At 35.3% G+C, this 16694-nt stretch overlaps 1 protein-coding gene across 4 annotated transcripts in view; it reads left to right on the top strand.

Moving 5' to 3' along the window:
- The window catches only part of TBC1D32 (TBC1 domain family member 32), a 208683-nt gene that overhangs the window by 129790 nt on the left and 62199 nt on the right, over positions 1-16694 (top strand). For all 4 annotated transcript variants that reach the window (XR_009054257.1, XM_057738443.1, XM_057738445.1 and 1 more), the window contains one exon: positions 175-271. Coding sequence is in view for 3 of the 4 variants with exons in the window: in XM_057738443.1 (XP_057594426.1) it covers positions 175-271 (97 nt within the window). In the remaining variant the exon portion in view is untranslated. The remainder of the gene's footprint in view (positions 1-174; positions 272-16694) is intronic.

The following is a 16694-nucleotide window of genomic DNA, read 5'->3' as shown; positions in this document are numbered from 1 at the left end:
TCATTTTAGTTAGTATCTATTAGGGTATTGAATTTTAATATCAGATAGCTTTTGGTTAGTTATGCTACAACTCTGGAATTATGAAACAAAAACCAATTTAAATGGTATTTCAGAAAGTCTTAAAATTTAATATTAAACTACTTCCTAAAGTCATCTGTCTTGCTTCTTTTTTAGGGTGATGATCCGTACCCTTGGCCAATGTTTTCATCATACCCTTTACCAAGCTGCTATTTGTCAGACTGTATTACAAGAAATGCTGATCTAAAACAAGGTAAAATATTTACCATCAAGTGCCATGTTTTAGTGTTTTTTTGTTATAATTTGAAAAAAGATAAAGTATTATGAAGGGAGATTAATACTATTTATCATTCAGCTTTATGTGAATACATTTATGTCTGTTTCTTTGTAAGTTTTCATTATTTCACATGTTCCTTACTAAATTAATATTTGTATGATGCCAAATAATTCTTATCAGAACTTTTTTTTTGTTTTAAAAAAGGGAATTAGTGATTTTCTGTGAATTAATTCTAGATACCTAGAACTTTAACAGATTAATATTTTTTAATATCTGTGTGCCATACATAAGTCCAGTGTGCTCAAGACTTAAAATATAAATGTTATATAAATATAAGAAAACAAAAATTCTCAGGTATTCATGACATTTTAGAGAATGCATTCAAATAATTAGACAATTGTATGGTAGTACAGGGTGATAGGAACTAAAAATGTGTAGCCTGCTAGGGTAGCACATAAGCAGATGCTGTTCCAAAGAATAAGTTATTTATTTATTTGTTTGTTTGTTTATTTATTGGCTGTGTTGGGTCTTCGTTGCTGCACATGGGCTTTCTCTAGTTGCAGAGAGCTGGGGCTGCTCTTCTTTGCAGTGCCCGGGCTTCTCATTGCCGTGGCTTCTCTTGTTGCGGAGCACGGGCTTTAGGCATGTAGCGTTCAGTAGTTGCAGCACGTGGGCTCAATAGTTGTGGCTCACGGGCTCTAAAGCACAGGTTCAATAGTTGTGGCACACGGGCTTAGTTGCTCCACGGTATGTGGGATCTTCCTGGAGCAGGGATTGAACCTGTGTCCCCTGTATTGGCAGACAGATTCTTAACCACTGCGCCACCTAGGAAGCCCCCAAAGAATGTTAAGTTTTAGGTGAGATATGAAGTGGGTATTTTTTGGGTATTAAAAGAGCACTTTTGACGGAGGAAACAGCAGTGAGACTAAAAGGAGCAAATTGTATTAAGAACCATTAGTAGTTCAAGGATGTATGAAATATGGAATGTGAGGACAAGCGTGACCAGAGATAAGACTTAGACAGGTAAGCCAAGTTTAGCTGTAAGGCCAGGGTACCTCAAGTTCAGGTGTTTACACTTTATCATAAGAGCAATAAAAATTTAAGCAGTTTTTAGATTTGAGAATTCTAAGATGAAATATAAAGATATTAAACCATTAATTTGAGAAGTTAAATCTTAATATCAATGTGATCTCCTTTGTGAGACCATCAAACTTGCATTGGAAAGAAAAAACATATATAATTCATTTCACATAAGTTAGATTCCACACAGTGATTGTTGAAAAATAAGAAATTTTTCTTCTATGTGAGACTTTATAAGCCATTTACCTTTCTCTATGTTTACTTGAGGCGATCAATCAATAGAGGCCATCAATTCATAAATGTTTTTATTTCTATCCAGTGTTTTTGTATCTCACAATTGCATAGAGACAAAAAATCTATTTTTTTTTTTTTTTCTGTCTACCTAGAGGTTAGGGAAAGAGAACATGAGGGAGTTTTAAAAGTTTTTAATATTTGTCTTTTTAATACACTTTTAAAATTTTGCCTTTGTGTTTTGCTCTTGTGGGAGTGATATTAAGTATTTTTCAAGAAGAGAGTCTTGAAAGAATATAATTTTGGACTCTTGCCACCAACTTGCATCTTTCAGTGAAGCCAATATTTTACTCTTTATGTTTTCCTCTCCTATTTTCAGTCTTTTAAATCAGTCTTTATATTCTGTCATTCTATCTTTAGGTTTCATTATTTATTCACCCTCTCATTTTTTTATTCAACATGTTTCTTGAGCGCTGATTTTCAGGTACTTTACTAAGGAGATACAGTGTAGTCTGTTCTCTGTGCCTCAACCCTTCAACCCTTTTCTTTATTACCATATAGCATTGTTATCTTTGCTAAGTTTCATTTGGAAACAAATATATCTTTTCTTTTGAACAGCAAATCCATTCATTATCAGTCTTATTTTGTGACTGCCATATTAAATAATTTGTTTCTTCAAAGTATAATAGTTTGATTAAAAAATGCTTTATTTTAAACTGACTAAGGCAGACAAATCAAAAAGTAATATTAAATGGATAGCTCCCTGAGAAGGAAAAATAAAAAGTGAATTCCTAGGAATTGGTGCTCAGAGGAGTATAATTTTATTCCCTGCTTTACTCTTCTAAGTCATTTAGAAAAAAGAGTAATAATAGCTTCTCTGTCTAGCCCAGAAGACAACTGCAGAATGGTTATTAACCTCTAGTGAGCCCATAATGCTGCCAGGCAGTCATACAGTGTGTCCCCAGGTCTATTTACTCTCCTAGTCTTCTAGATGACTATTTTCACATCTTCTATTTCATCAAACCTTCCTCACCTCTTCCCCTCTGTCTTGTCAGATGTAACTTTGTTTCCTTTTTTTTTTTTTTTCCTGAGGAAATAGAAACAGTAGGCTTCCCTACACTCCTGATACGCATCAGCTCACTCAGCTGCATCTGGACCAATTCAGGTTTTGTGTTACTATGAATAAAACTCCAGATGTTACTTACAAAGTCCAGTGTCTTCATGTGTGCACTACATTCCATCCTCTATCTTAGCAAAGATACTGCTTCTAACAGTTCTCCCTTTTTCATTATTTTTTTTTTTTTTTTGTGGGAGTTGGGGCATGGGGCATGGAGGGTGGGATCTCCACGGTAGCTTTTCCATAAGCCAATAAGCATGCTGTTAATTTTTCCATGTTTAAAATATCTTCTTTTGAACTTACATTCCCCTCTCTACAATCCCATTTCTGTCCTTCTACTGCAAAATTCCTTGAAGGAGTTGTCTAATCTTAACATTGTAGTTATTCTCTTTCTATGCTCTCTTGAATTCACTTGGAAGCTAATCTGGCTTTCACCCTTACCATTCTACCATGATTAAATCGACGGGTCAGATCTCAGTCCTCATCCTACAACATCTAGCATTATCACTTAACATGTTTGATGCCTCTCTTTTTTGAAACATTTTCTTATTTGGCTTTCAGAAAATACATTATCTGATTTTTTTTCCCCTCCTGTATTTCTGGCAAATTCTTCATCTCCTTTATTGGATCTTTCGCATCTCTCCAGCCTCTAGACTTTGGAGTGCCCCAGGGCTCAGTTCTCAGTTGTCTTCTTTTTTTTTTAACCATGCTCTACTTATTCTTTTAGGGATTTCATCTAATCTCATGACTAAAATACTGTCCAGTATACTCAGATTTATATCTTTAACCTATATATACTTGACTCTGTACTCATATCTGGTTACTTGGCAGCTTGACTAGGACAATTTATAAACATCAAATTTAACAAGTCTGAAACTTCTGATGCTCTTTCAAAATATATTCCTTTGGTATTCTTCCTCATTTCAGAAATGACAACTTCGTGCTTCCAGTTATTTAGGCAGTAAACCTGAAGGCTTTCTTTGTCTCATTCTGTCTTCATAACCCCATATCTAATCTGTCAGCAAATGCTCTTGATTCTTCTTACCTGAAATAAAACCACTTTTGCTCATCTACCACCTTCATCTCTCACCTGTATTATTGTAGTAACCTGTTCAGTTTGTTCTTAACACAGCAGCCAGAGTAATGCTATTGGAATGTGGGTTGGATCATTTTATTCCTTTAATTGAAACCCTCTAATGACTTCCCTATAGCCTACAAGGCCCAACTCATTTGTGACTTCCTTTCTGTCACGTGTTCTGTTTTAATTTAGTACAATTTCAAGTCTCTTTAATTTCATATTTTCCCACCATATTGGACAGCAGCTTCTGGTTGTCTTTCTGTTTGTACCTAAAAGACAAGTGTTTGGATAAGACATTATTCTCAATTTAATAGCAGTACCTAATACTTCCTCCTAATAGTGGTTCTGATGTTCCTGGTGGTTCTTGTTAAGTAGGAGAGTATGATCTAGGCACCAGAAGTACCTTAGGAGGAGATTTTACATAGATACATTCTGAGTCAAATATGAATCAAATATATGTCATTCTGATATTGCTGATGTATCACTGACTGTATACTCATAGAAGAATGGCAGAAAGTGGGTGAGGAAATCAGCAGCATGTCTGACTTTCCATAGTACCTAAGAGAGTACAGTGATGATGTCTCAAAAACCTCAGTGAGAATAATGGAACCAAATGTATTTTTAGCATATACAAAGCTAAATTGAAAGTAGTGTTCCTGGTTAAATGCTGTTCAATAAGTTAAACATTAATTATGCATTTAAAAATACTATTTAAGCTAGTAATACTTTAAGATATAAATAGCTATTTTAAAGGCAAGAGTTCATATACTTGCCATTTTGCTTTCTTGATTTGGAGGTGGTAATTCACTGGTTCTGAAAGGTGTTATTTCAGTCATTTGCACTGCAGTATTTTGTGATATCATTTTATTGTTGTGGGAAAAAAATCACTTTTGTTGTGTGCACATGGTGACATTCACCTAATTTGTTTCCCAGCTTCTAGATTTATCCTCCTTGCTACGGTTAGCATTTCCTCATCTGTTAAATTGCCTCTTGTTAGTGCTTTGGCATCACTGTTATCTATTAGATGATCTATCTTCATCTGTAAAGAAGAATCTTGAGACATCATTTGGTTCAGTTATTTTTCTTTGTACACATTTTTAGGGTCACCGTATTAAAATGTAAAAGCCCTTTAAAAGCTGATTAATATTATTTATGTACCTATGTCACATATGCTAACATACATAAATCATCTTACATGAAAAATTTTCTTCCAAAATATCATCTCTTTGTTATCTGAGAGTTGAGAAAAGTAGGAAGAAATGTGTTAGTACAGTAACTTATTGTTCCTGTGCAGAAGATAAGAAAGAGGGAAGGGGAGTCAGAGAAAGAAGAGTTGTACAGTGGTTAAAACCAAGTACAGGCTAGCATGTCAGTGAACAACTAGAGATTAATTCATAATTCCTTTCCTGTATGAAACAGGAGGATTGTGAGATAGCAATCTGTTTTGTTTTCCTAAGCTAAAATTAGGTCTCCCAGGAGTTATTACATCCCTAATCAGCTAGTATGCTCTTCTGCACTCCATTTTTGTGTGTTCAGGATGGGGACTTCTTTCTCTGAGGAGGAAGGGAAATTCAGTACTTCCATACTGAGAAATAAAAATGGCTTGAGGAATTGGATAGAGTACTCTGATTATTGAAAGCATTAGAGAGAAATATCTTAATAAAATGAGAAGTAAGGTCTTCTTACTTCCCTTTCTAGCATCTTCCATTCACTTTATTTTTTTATTTTATGATGTTTATTCAGGCTGAATTATAAAAATCAGCAGTCTAGATTATGCCTGTATCCTATATACCTTACTACTGTAGAATTTCCATCTTCATCAAGAAACCATTTGGAAATATATTTACTTTATTGGGGCTGGTATCTTCAAAGTGGAGTGTAAGTTGTTGTCATTGGTTTGTTTTGTTTTGTGGGTTTGGTGTTCTTTTTTTTTTTTTTTTTTTTTTGGTCATTGCCTGAATGTTTCTAGTATTCCTAACAGGGCCAACAGAGTAGCAGAAGCACAGCATTGACTCACAGGGTCACTGACAGCAAACCCACTTGGCAATGATTGCTTTTCTTTGATCTTAGAAATGCAAATGGCTACTTCATTGAAAGCCTCAAAAATATTAATAACTCCTGATGCAAGTAAACTTCTGAATGTTCCTAAGAACTCCTCAATAGTCACTCTTTACCCATATATTCTGCTGGAGGCCCTTCCTGAAAGTTGACCTCCTTTGTGCTGCCTAAGAAGTAAACAGAGTGATAGCTAATAATAAATGTATTACTCTCCCATTCTTTCATCTTGCTTGTCTTTTATTTCATCTCTTGTCTTTTCTCTTTCTTATGGTAATTATCCTGTATATTCTGCATCAATCCTATAGGTCTTTCAGAAAATTTTTAAAACATCTTCATTGAGATATAATTAACATACCATATAATTCACCCATATAAAGTGTACAATTCAGTGCTTTTTATTATATTCAGATATGTGCAGCCATCACCACAAATTTCAGAACATTTTCATCACCTCAAAAAGAAACCTAGTATCCTTGCTTCCCCTCTTTCCTCACCCAGCTCTGAGCAACTACTGATCTTTCTGTCTCTAGTCTCTAGTCTGGACTTTCATATGAATGGAATAATATGGTATGCGTTATTTTGTGAGTGGCTTCTTTCCCCTTTAGCATGATGTTTTCAAGGTTCAATAAGGTTTGTCCATGTTGCAGCGTGTTTAAGTACTTCATTCCTTTTTATGGTCAAATAATATTCTATTATATGGGTATACCACAATTTGTTTATACATTTGTCTGCTCATGGACACTTGGATTGTTTCCACCTTTGACTAGTGTAATAATGCTGCTATAAACATTCCAGTACAAGTTTCTGAAAGTGCTGAATCCTAGCCACCAGACCATCAGGGAACTACAGGTACAAGTTTCTGCATGGACATGTTTTCATTTCTCTAGACTGTTATACCTAAGAGTGCAATCGCTGAATTATATGTGAACTCTGATAGTTTGAGAAACTGCCTCACTGTTTTCTAAAGCAGCTGAACCATTTTACATTCCCATCAGCAGTGTATGAGAGTTGATTTTTTTCCACATCTTCATTTGTTACCTGATTTTTTGATTCTAGCCATCCTAGCAGATGTGAAGTGCTATTTCATTAAGGTTTGATTTGCATTTGCCTGATGACTAATAATGTTGAGCATCTCCTCATTTTTTTTTTAGTTGAGGTATAGTTGATTTATAAATTATGTGAATTTTAGGCGTGCAACATAGTGATTCACAATTTTTAAAGATTATACTCCTATTTATAGTTATTATAAAATATTGGCTATAGTCCCTGTGCTTTACAGTGTATCTTTGTAGTTTATTTATTTTATACATAGTAGTTTGTATCTCTTAATCTCCTATCCCCCTCTCCGATTCCCTCTCCCCTTCTCCCCACTGGTAATCACTAGTTTTTTTCTATATCCGTGAATTTCTTTTTTGTTATATTTACTAGTTTGTTATGTTTTTTAGATTCCATGTATAAGTGATACTCTCATGTTCTTATTGGCCATGTTTATGTCTTCCTTGGAGAAGACTGCAGATAATGACTATGCAGATCCTTTGCCCATTTTTCAGTTGGGTTATTTGTCTTTTTATTATTGTATTTTTTATATATTCTCAGTATAAGTCCCTTGTCAAATATATGATTTAGAAACTTCTTTCACATCTGAAAATACATTGTTTATGCTTCTGGGCCTCTGCTCTTGATATTCCCTTTTCCTGGCATACTAATTCCTATTCTTCATTTGGGTAATTTCTTCTAAACCTTTTGAAGCTTAGTCTGAATGTTACTTCTTCATAGAAGTAATCTCTGCCTTACATAAAAGAGACTTCTTCCCTTGCTTCTCTCTCTTTGGCTCCCTATTTATTTCTCTAGCAGCACTTATACATTACTATGAGCTTATATATTTTTTACCAGCTGCTACTGTAAAGCACGTTATTTATTTATTTATTTTTAAAGGACTTCTATTGAGATATAATTGACATACAATAAACTGCCTATATTTAAAGTGTACAATTTGATATTTTTTTCTTATTAGTAATGTGTATATGGCAGTCCCAATCTCCTGATTCATCCCACCCTAACCCTACCCCCCACCATTTCCCCCTTTGGTGTCCATATGTTTGTTCTCTACATCTGTGTCTCTCTTTCTGCCTTGCAGATTGGTTGATCTATACCATTTTTCTAGATTCCACATACGTGTGTTAATACACGATATTTATTTTTCTCTGACTTCACTCTGACAGTATGACAGCCTCTGGGTCCATCCATGTCTCTATAAATGTCGCAATTTCATTCCTTTTTATGGCTGAGTAATATTCCATTGTATATATGTACCACATCTTCCTTATCCACTCATCTGTTGATGGACATTCAGGTTGCTTCCATGACCTGGCTATTGTAAATAGTGCTGCAATGAGCATGGGAGTGCATGTGTCTTTTTGAATTATGGTTTTCCCTGAGTATGTGCCCAGTAGTGGGATCACTGGGTCATATGGTAATTCCATTTTTAGTTTTTTAAGGAACCTCCATACTGTTCTCCATAATGGCTGTATCAATTTACATTCCCATCAACAGTGCAAGAGGCTACCCTTTTCTCCACACCCTCTCCAGAATTTATTGTTTGTAGATTTTCTGATGATACCCATTTCTAACCAGTGTGAAGTGATACCTCAGTGTAGTTTTGATTTGCATTTCTCTGATAATGAGTGATGTTGAGCAGCTTTTCATGTGCCTCGTGGCCATCTGTTTGTCCTCTTTGGAGAAATGCCTATTTAGGTCTTCTGCCTATTTTTTGATTGCGTTGTTTGTTTTTTTGATATTGAGTTGCATGAACTGTTTATGTATTTTGGAGATGAATCCTTTGTTGATTCGTTTGCAAATATTTTCTCCCATTCTGAGGGTTGTCTTTTTGTCTTGTTTATAATTTCCTTTGCTGTGTAGAAGCTTTTAAATTTCATTAGGCCCCACTTGTTTATTTTTGTTTTTATTTCCATTACTCTAGGATGTGGGTCAAAAAAGATCTTGCTGTGATTTATGTCAGAGAGTGTTCTTATGTTTTCCTCTAGGAGTTTTAAAGTGCCTGGCCTTACATTTAGGTCTTTAATCCATTTTGAGTTTATTTTTGTGTATGGTGTTAGGAAGTGTTCTAATTTCATTATTTTACATGTAGCTGTCCAGTTTTCCCAGCACCACTTATTGGAGAGGTTGTTTTTTCTCCATTGTATATCCTGGCCTCGTTTGTCATAGATTAGTTGACCATAGTTTATCTCTGGGCTCTCTGTCCTGTTCCATTGATCTATATTTTTGTTTTGTGCCAGTACCACATTGTCTTGATTACTGTAGCTTTGTAGTATAGTGTGAAGTCAGGGAGTTGGATTCCCCCAGCTCCATTTTTTCCCCTCAAGATTGCTTTGGCTATTCAGGGTCTTTTGTATCTCCATACAAATTTTAGGAATTTTTGTTCTAGTTCTGTAAAAAGTGCCATTGGTAATTTGATAGGGATTGCATTGAGTCTGTAGATTGCTTTGGGTAGTATAGGCCAGTTGCTACTCTAGAGTGTCACCTCCATGAACATTTTTGTCTAAAGTAGTAGGCAATGATAAATATTTATTGAATGAGTGGAGGAATTAATATTGGAGTTCTTCTCCCTTTATTTTTCTAATCATCAAACTCTATCTTCCTAATCTTTGTCAGACACTGGGAATTCCTTCCAGGATAATCTGAAGTAAGTTCAGAAATTTTAATTCATACCCAGAATAACAACCTCTGATCCGACTCAGTTTTTAGAGAATGAATAGCTTTGTAGTTAGAAAGCTCCTTGAGCTAGACTTGTACATATATCATTCATGAAGGAGTCACTTTTATTATATCTGTTTTTATCATTTACAAAGTAATACTTTATATAGCACATGAAAGGTTTACATTGTTAGCATTACATCTCATTTTTTCGTGATTGAAAAAAATAACCCCCCCAAAAATGCACAACCTTTATTCTGTGATTACTTCAAATTTAATCTTTTATAGCTTCAGTGTCTTAACTGTACTGCTTCCTCTACTGCATTTCTACTTATCTGATAGGAAATTAATTTTCTGCCTGGCAAAAGATTCTCTTTCAAGTACTGTATAGAAGAGTAAGTTCCATGGTGATAATCATTCCCTTTAACGGAAAGCACAAAATAATATTAAAATCTTTACTCTCAGATTGTTCAGATATTTTATTTGGATATTTTTAGATAACATTATTCATATATGAGAAAACAGGTCATTTTAAATCTCATAATATATGAGAGATAAATCTCACTATAGTATCTTTTTTTTCTTTTTGCCTCAACATGAAGTTGGTTTTCTTTCTACAAATTAAATGAGAAAAAGAGGGAGATGGTCATACAAAATTGAAGCGAATTCCAGTTAGAACTTGCTTTTCACACTTTGTAAATTTTCAGCTGTGAATGAACTTAGTAAAAAATCTATGTTGAATCATTAGATTCTATGTGTTGATCAAATGCCTACAAAGACCATGTGATGTTCTTAGGTGAGGATCAGGAATCTAAGTCACAGTATTAAATCTGTACCATTTGCATAGATTTGATACTTTATAAAGGCACAAGTGAAAATTCAAACCATTGGCAATGTTTATTAATATATGTTATGTATTAAATATGTATTAATATGTTGGGAGGTGGAAAAGGCTTTTTGCTAGGTAATTTTATATATGTCTACTTTGAACATTTCATAGTTGCAGACTACTGTTTATAGAAGAGTTAACCATTGCAATGCATTTTGGTCAATAAGAAAACATATATGGAGACTCCCTCTTGCAAGAGCACTGGAATTACAACTAAATGCTGAACAGTCATTGACAGAAAGACACTGGAAGGAACTCACCAAAAAAGACACCCCACATCCGGAGACAAAGGAGAAGCTGCAGTGAGATGGTAGGAGGGGCACAATCGCGTTAAAATCAAGTCCCATAAATGTTGGGTGGGTGGCTCATAAGCTGGAGAACAGTTATACTGCAGAAGTCCACCCACTAAAGTGAGGGTTCTGAGCCCCATGTTATGCTTCCCAACCTGGGAGGCCAGCAACGGGAGGAGCAATCTCCAGAGAATCAGACTTTGAAAGCCAGCGGGATTTGATTGCAGGACCTCCCCAGGACTGGTGGAAACAGAGACTCCACGCTTGAAGGGCACACCAAACAGTGTGCTCACCAGGACCCAGGGGTAAGGAGCAGTGACCCCATAGGAGACTGAACCAGACCTACCTGCTGGTGTTGGAGGGTTGCCTGCAGAGGTGGGGGGCAGCTGTGGCTCACCGATGAGACAGGGGCACTGGCAGCAGAGGTTCTGGGAAGTGCTCATTGGCATGAACCTTCCCAGAGTCCCCCATTAGCCCCACTAAAGAGCCTGTAAGCTCCAGTGCTAGGTAGCCTCAGGCCAAACAACCAACAAGGTGGGAACACAGCCCCACCCATTGGCAGTTGAGCAGACTAAAGTTTTACTGAGCTCCGTCCACCAAATTGGATTATAGTCTTACTGAGCTCCGCCCATGCAGCCCTACCCACCATCAGTCCCTCCCATCAGGAAGCACATACAAGCCTCCTAGACAACTTCTTCCACAAGAGGGCAGACAGCAGTATCAAGCAGTATCAGCAGTATTTTGTCTTATGGAACTGAAAACCACAGCCACACAAAGATAGAGAAAATGAAAAAGCAGAGGACTTTCTACGAGACGAAGGGACAGGATAAAGCCCCAGAAAAACAACTCAGTGAAGAGGAGATAGGCACCCTTCCAGAAAAAGAATTCAGAATAATGATGGTGAAGATGATCCAGGACTTTGAAAAAAGACTGGATACAAAGATTGAAAAGTTGCAAGAAAAGTTTACCAAAGAACTAGAATAATTAAGGAACAAACAAACAGAGATAAGCAACACAATAACTGAAATGAAAAATACACTAGAAGGAACCAATAACAGATTAACTGAGGCAGAAAGGCAAATAAGTGACCTGGAAGACAGAATGGTGATAATCACTGAGGTGGAAAAGAATAAAGAAAAAAGAATGAGAAGAACTGAAGACAGCCTAAGAAACCTCTGGGACAATGTTAAACACACCAACATTCGCATTATAGGGGTCCCAGAAGGAGAAGAGAGAGAGAAAGGACCTGAGAAAATCTTGGAAGAGATTATAGTCGAAAACTTCCCTAACATGGGAAAGGAAATAGCTGCCCAAGTCCAGGAAGCACACAGAGACCCAGACAGGATAAACTCAAGGAGAAACATGCCAAGACACATAGTAGTCAAACTGACAAAATTTAAAGACAGAGAAAAGTTATTAAAAGCACGAAGGAAAAATGACAAATAACATACAAGGGAACCCCCATCAGGTTAACAGCTGATTTCTCAGCAGAAACTCTGCAAGCCAGAAGGGAGTGGCATGATATATTTCAAGTGATGAAAGGGAAGAACCTACAACCAAGAATACTGTACCCAGCAAGGATCTCATTCAGATTCAATGGAGAAATCAAAAGCTTTCCAGACAAGCAACAGCTAAGAGAATTCAGCACCACCAAACCAGCCCTACAACAAATGTTAAAGGAACTTCTCTAAGTGGGAAACATAAGAGAAGAAAAGGACCTACAGAAACAAAAACAAAACAATTAAGAAAATTGTAATAGGAACATGCATATCGATAATTACCTTGAATGTAAATGGACTAAATGCACCAACCAAAAGACACAGACTGGCTGAATGGATACAAAAACAAGATCCATATATATGTTGTCTAAAAGAGACCCCCTTCAGACCTAGGGACACGCACAGACTGAAAGTGAGAGGATGGAAAAAGATATTCCAAGCAAATGAAAATCAAAAGAAAGGTAGAGTAGCAATAGTCATATCAGATAAAATAGACTTTAAAATAAAAAATGTTATAAGAGACAAGAAAGGACATTACATAAAAATCAAGAGATCCATCCAAGAAGAGGAGATAACAATTATAAATATATATGCACCCAATATGGGAGCACCTCAGTACATAAGGCAAATGCTAACAACTATGAAAGAGGAAATGCAAGGCAGAAATAGAGACACAGATATAGAGAACAAACACATGGACACCAAGTGGGGAAAGCAGGGAGGGTTGGGCAGGAATGAATTGGGAGATTGGGATACCAAATTGTTCACTCTAAATATATGCTGTTTATTGTCTGTTAACTGTATCTCAATAAAAGTATTTTAAAAAAAAACAAGAAAACATATATAGATAAAGTTTCTAAATTAGAGATGGAGCTGTAGAACAAGAATACCATATTCTGTGTCTCCAGGGTTACTCAGTGTTGAGTGAATGAGCAATAAAAGTTCACAGATTTTGTAGTTACAGTCTTAGGATGCCACCATATTCTAGCTCTCAAGACATGCTGTTATTTTAAATTGTTTGCATTAAAAGATGTTGTAATTTAGCCTTCTCAACTTTGAGTACTGTTATTTTGCCATTAGAATAATATCCTTATTGGGACTTCCCTGGTGGTCCAGTGGTTAAGAATCCGCCTTCCAATGCAGGGGACATGGATTTGATCCCTGGTCAGGGAATTAAGATTCCACATGCCGCTTGCAACTAAGCCCGCATGCTGCAACTACTGAGCCCGTGCTTTCTGGAGCACACATGCCACAACTAGAGAAGCCCGCTTGCTGCAACTAAGACCCAACACAGCCAAATAAATACATAAGTATTAAAGAAAAAGAATAATATCCTTATTTTAAAAAGACAGTTTTCATTTGTGTATATTGATTTTTTTTTACCAAATTTTTATGTCTTTTAGTGGGTTTAATTTTTTTTTTAAATGAAAAAATTTATTTACCCAAAAGAACTGAAATCAGAATCTTGAAGAGACATTATCACTCTAATGTTCATTACAGCACTATTCACAACAGCCAAGATGTGGAAGCAACCTAACTATCAACTAGTGGGTGAATGGATAAAGAAAATGTAGCATATGCATACAATAGAATATTATTCAACCTTCAGAAGGAGGGACGTTGTACAACGTGCAGAGTTCTATAACATGTCTTGGGCAAATACTGCATGATTCCACTTACATGAAGGATCTAAAACAGTCAAATTCATAGAATCAAAGAGTGGAATGGTAGTTTCCAGGGGCTGGGGAGAGATAGAACTGGGCAGTTATTAATCAACAGGCATAAAGTTTCAGTTAACCAAGGTGAATAAATGCTAGCAATCTGCTGTACAACATTGTATAGTGGGTTTAATTTTTTATTCACTGATGCTGCTTCTTGCTGACACTGGTAATTTCTGTCTTTTCAGACATTAAGTCCATACCCATATCCTTATGAATTATCTTCATGTCTTTTTAATTTGCAGATGGGATGACAATCATCACATAATCCAAATTGTATAGGTTTAAAATTGGAATATTATCTGTATAGTAAGTAGAAATGTAGTGAAGAGGAGAAAAGGGAGAATAAGATGACCTACAATGGCAACTATATTTAAATAAAAGAATGAAATTGCCAAATTAACAAATGAGTAGACTGGATTGCTTTTATTTCTAGTCTGATAAATTATGTAAGATTTTGGATTATCACTTTTCCTCCAATCAACTAAAAATAGAATCCCATGGGAAAAACCAAAAGTGCTCTGAAAAATAATATATGTATGGCACTACAGAAAATGTAATGCAGTATGATGATTGGTATTGTTGTTTGTCTGATTTTAAAAACCTTTTTGTATTGTGTCTTACACATATAGTCAATCTATAAATATTTTTGGTGATGAATTCTTCCTTTTATCAAATATTTAGATTAGGCCTTTATGTCAAGGCAGACACTTTCTCATTCTTTTTTCTTTCTGTATTGTTTCTAACCTTGAAATTAAAATTTTTTTTCTGCAGATAAAGGTAAATGGCTTTTATTTGGCATCATTCTGCTAATTGAGAATAGGAATATAAGATTATGGTTTCTTACCAGTGTAGTAAATCTTAAGCTACAGCTGTCGAGATAGTTACTTTAAAAATCAGAATAGGAGTTTTCTTTTAAATGGTAAAACTCTTTATGTACTTCTTTCATGTTTGAAACAAACATTAATGGCAACCAGCAGAAATAGATCGCCTGATAATTTAGGTACAGGTGATAAGGGAAGAGTAATAACTCATTAAAAAAAAACAACAACTCTTCACTGATTTCTCCTATAGTACATGCTTGATTATCACATATTAAAAAGAAAAGTGATATGATGATTCCAAAGTGAGGAGTAATCTATATAAAATATAGATGTCAGGTGTTTAAGAACTCACAGTTCAAACAAAATAGAGATGTAAGAATTTAGATACTTTCACAATTTAGAAATGTAGGGAGAACTAATATAGAGAATTTAAGCATCTTTCCAGTTGCTTCTTGGAGACCACTCCAGAGTCTTCTTATTTATTGTATTAAGAGTAAATTGGCATAGCTGTATTACCCTACATGGAAAAAGAAAAGATAAGCAGAAATACAAAATGGAAGCAAATATTTCACAAATAAGCTTCAGTCTAATAGAAGGGTGATTTTCCAAATTAAGCCTAGGAATCTATTTTTAGTTAGTTTATGAAATCTTCCATTTATTTTGTTTCTTTTGTAGCAGCTGTTTATGATTTTCTGTATAAAATGGGCATTCAAAATGTCTGATATTCTTGGAAAGAAGTACTAAAAGTTTCTGTATAGATTTTCTTTGCATTTATACTAAGCTTACATTTTCTCCCCCTTGAAATTTTTTTTCTTTTTACAGTATCTATAATAAGTATAATCTTTCCTTCTATATAATAATCTTTTGAGAAACAAATTATACAATATCATCAAGTATGAAAAGATTATAGTGCTTACCATAACAAAGAGTTTCAGAGTTTAGATGTGAAATATCGGCTGTAATTGAATTTTGTAAACCTGAAACTTGATGTTTTCTTTTTTCCATTTCTTCTCAGTGGTAGTAAGTAAGTGGATTGGGTAATTGCTTGTTGCCAGAGGGAGCTGTTCTGTGCATTGTAGGATTTTTAGCAGCATTCCTGGTCTCCGATCACTAGATGCCCCATAGAACTTTCTCTCTTCAACCACCTCTCCCAGTTGTGACAATCAGAATTATCTGTAGACATTACTGAAATTTGGGGAACAAAACTTAGTCCATTTGAAAACTATAGCTATAGATTCGTTTCTCCATTCTAGCACTTCATTCAAATAGAATCACATAAGGTACTTTGTGCTTGGTTTCTTCAAGCATAATGCCATTGTGATTCATCTAGTTTGTTACTTGTACCACTTGTTTGTATCATTTTACTCAGTAGGATTCCAGTATAGATAAACTACAATTTGGTTAAACATCACTTTCTGTTTGTATTTTCTTAAAATCCTTAATTAAAAACAGCTGCTTTAAAGTTTATGTCTGCTAATTGTATCACCTCTGTCCTTTCTGAAACTTTATATTGATTTAACTACTGGTTTTGAGTCCTTTTTTCCCTTTTCTCATGTTAGTAATTTTTAGTTGAATATTCAATATTATTAAGTTTACATAGTTGAGTCCTGTATTTTGTTGTCTTTAAAGACTAGTGGACAGTTTGGGGTCATGCAGTCAAAACTCATGGATCAGTTTGATCATTCAGGGCTTTCATTTTTTTGTTAGGGTGGGTGCAAAATTGTCTTTACGGCTAATTTAACTCTGTTACTAAGATGTGACTTTTCTGGTCTGTGGAGCACTCTGGTAGGTAAAGAGGACTCTTCACACTCTGTTTGGAACTTGGACATCTCCTAGCTCTATGTATACTCCAGGAATTGTTCATTTTACAGCTCTCAGCTGTTCTTTGCCCAGTCTTGTGG

The sequence above is a fragment of the Hippopotamus amphibius genome, chromosome 6, assembly GCF_030028045.1.
Source record: "Hippopotamus amphibius kiboko isolate mHipAmp2 chromosome 6, mHipAmp2.hap2, whole genome shotgun sequence".
Taxonomy (NCBI): domain Eukaryota; kingdom Metazoa; phylum Chordata; class Mammalia; order Artiodactyla; family Hippopotamidae; genus Hippopotamus; species Hippopotamus amphibius.
The sequence above is the reverse complement of the archived record's forward strand: the minus strand, read 5'-3'. Positions and strand labels throughout refer to the sequence as shown.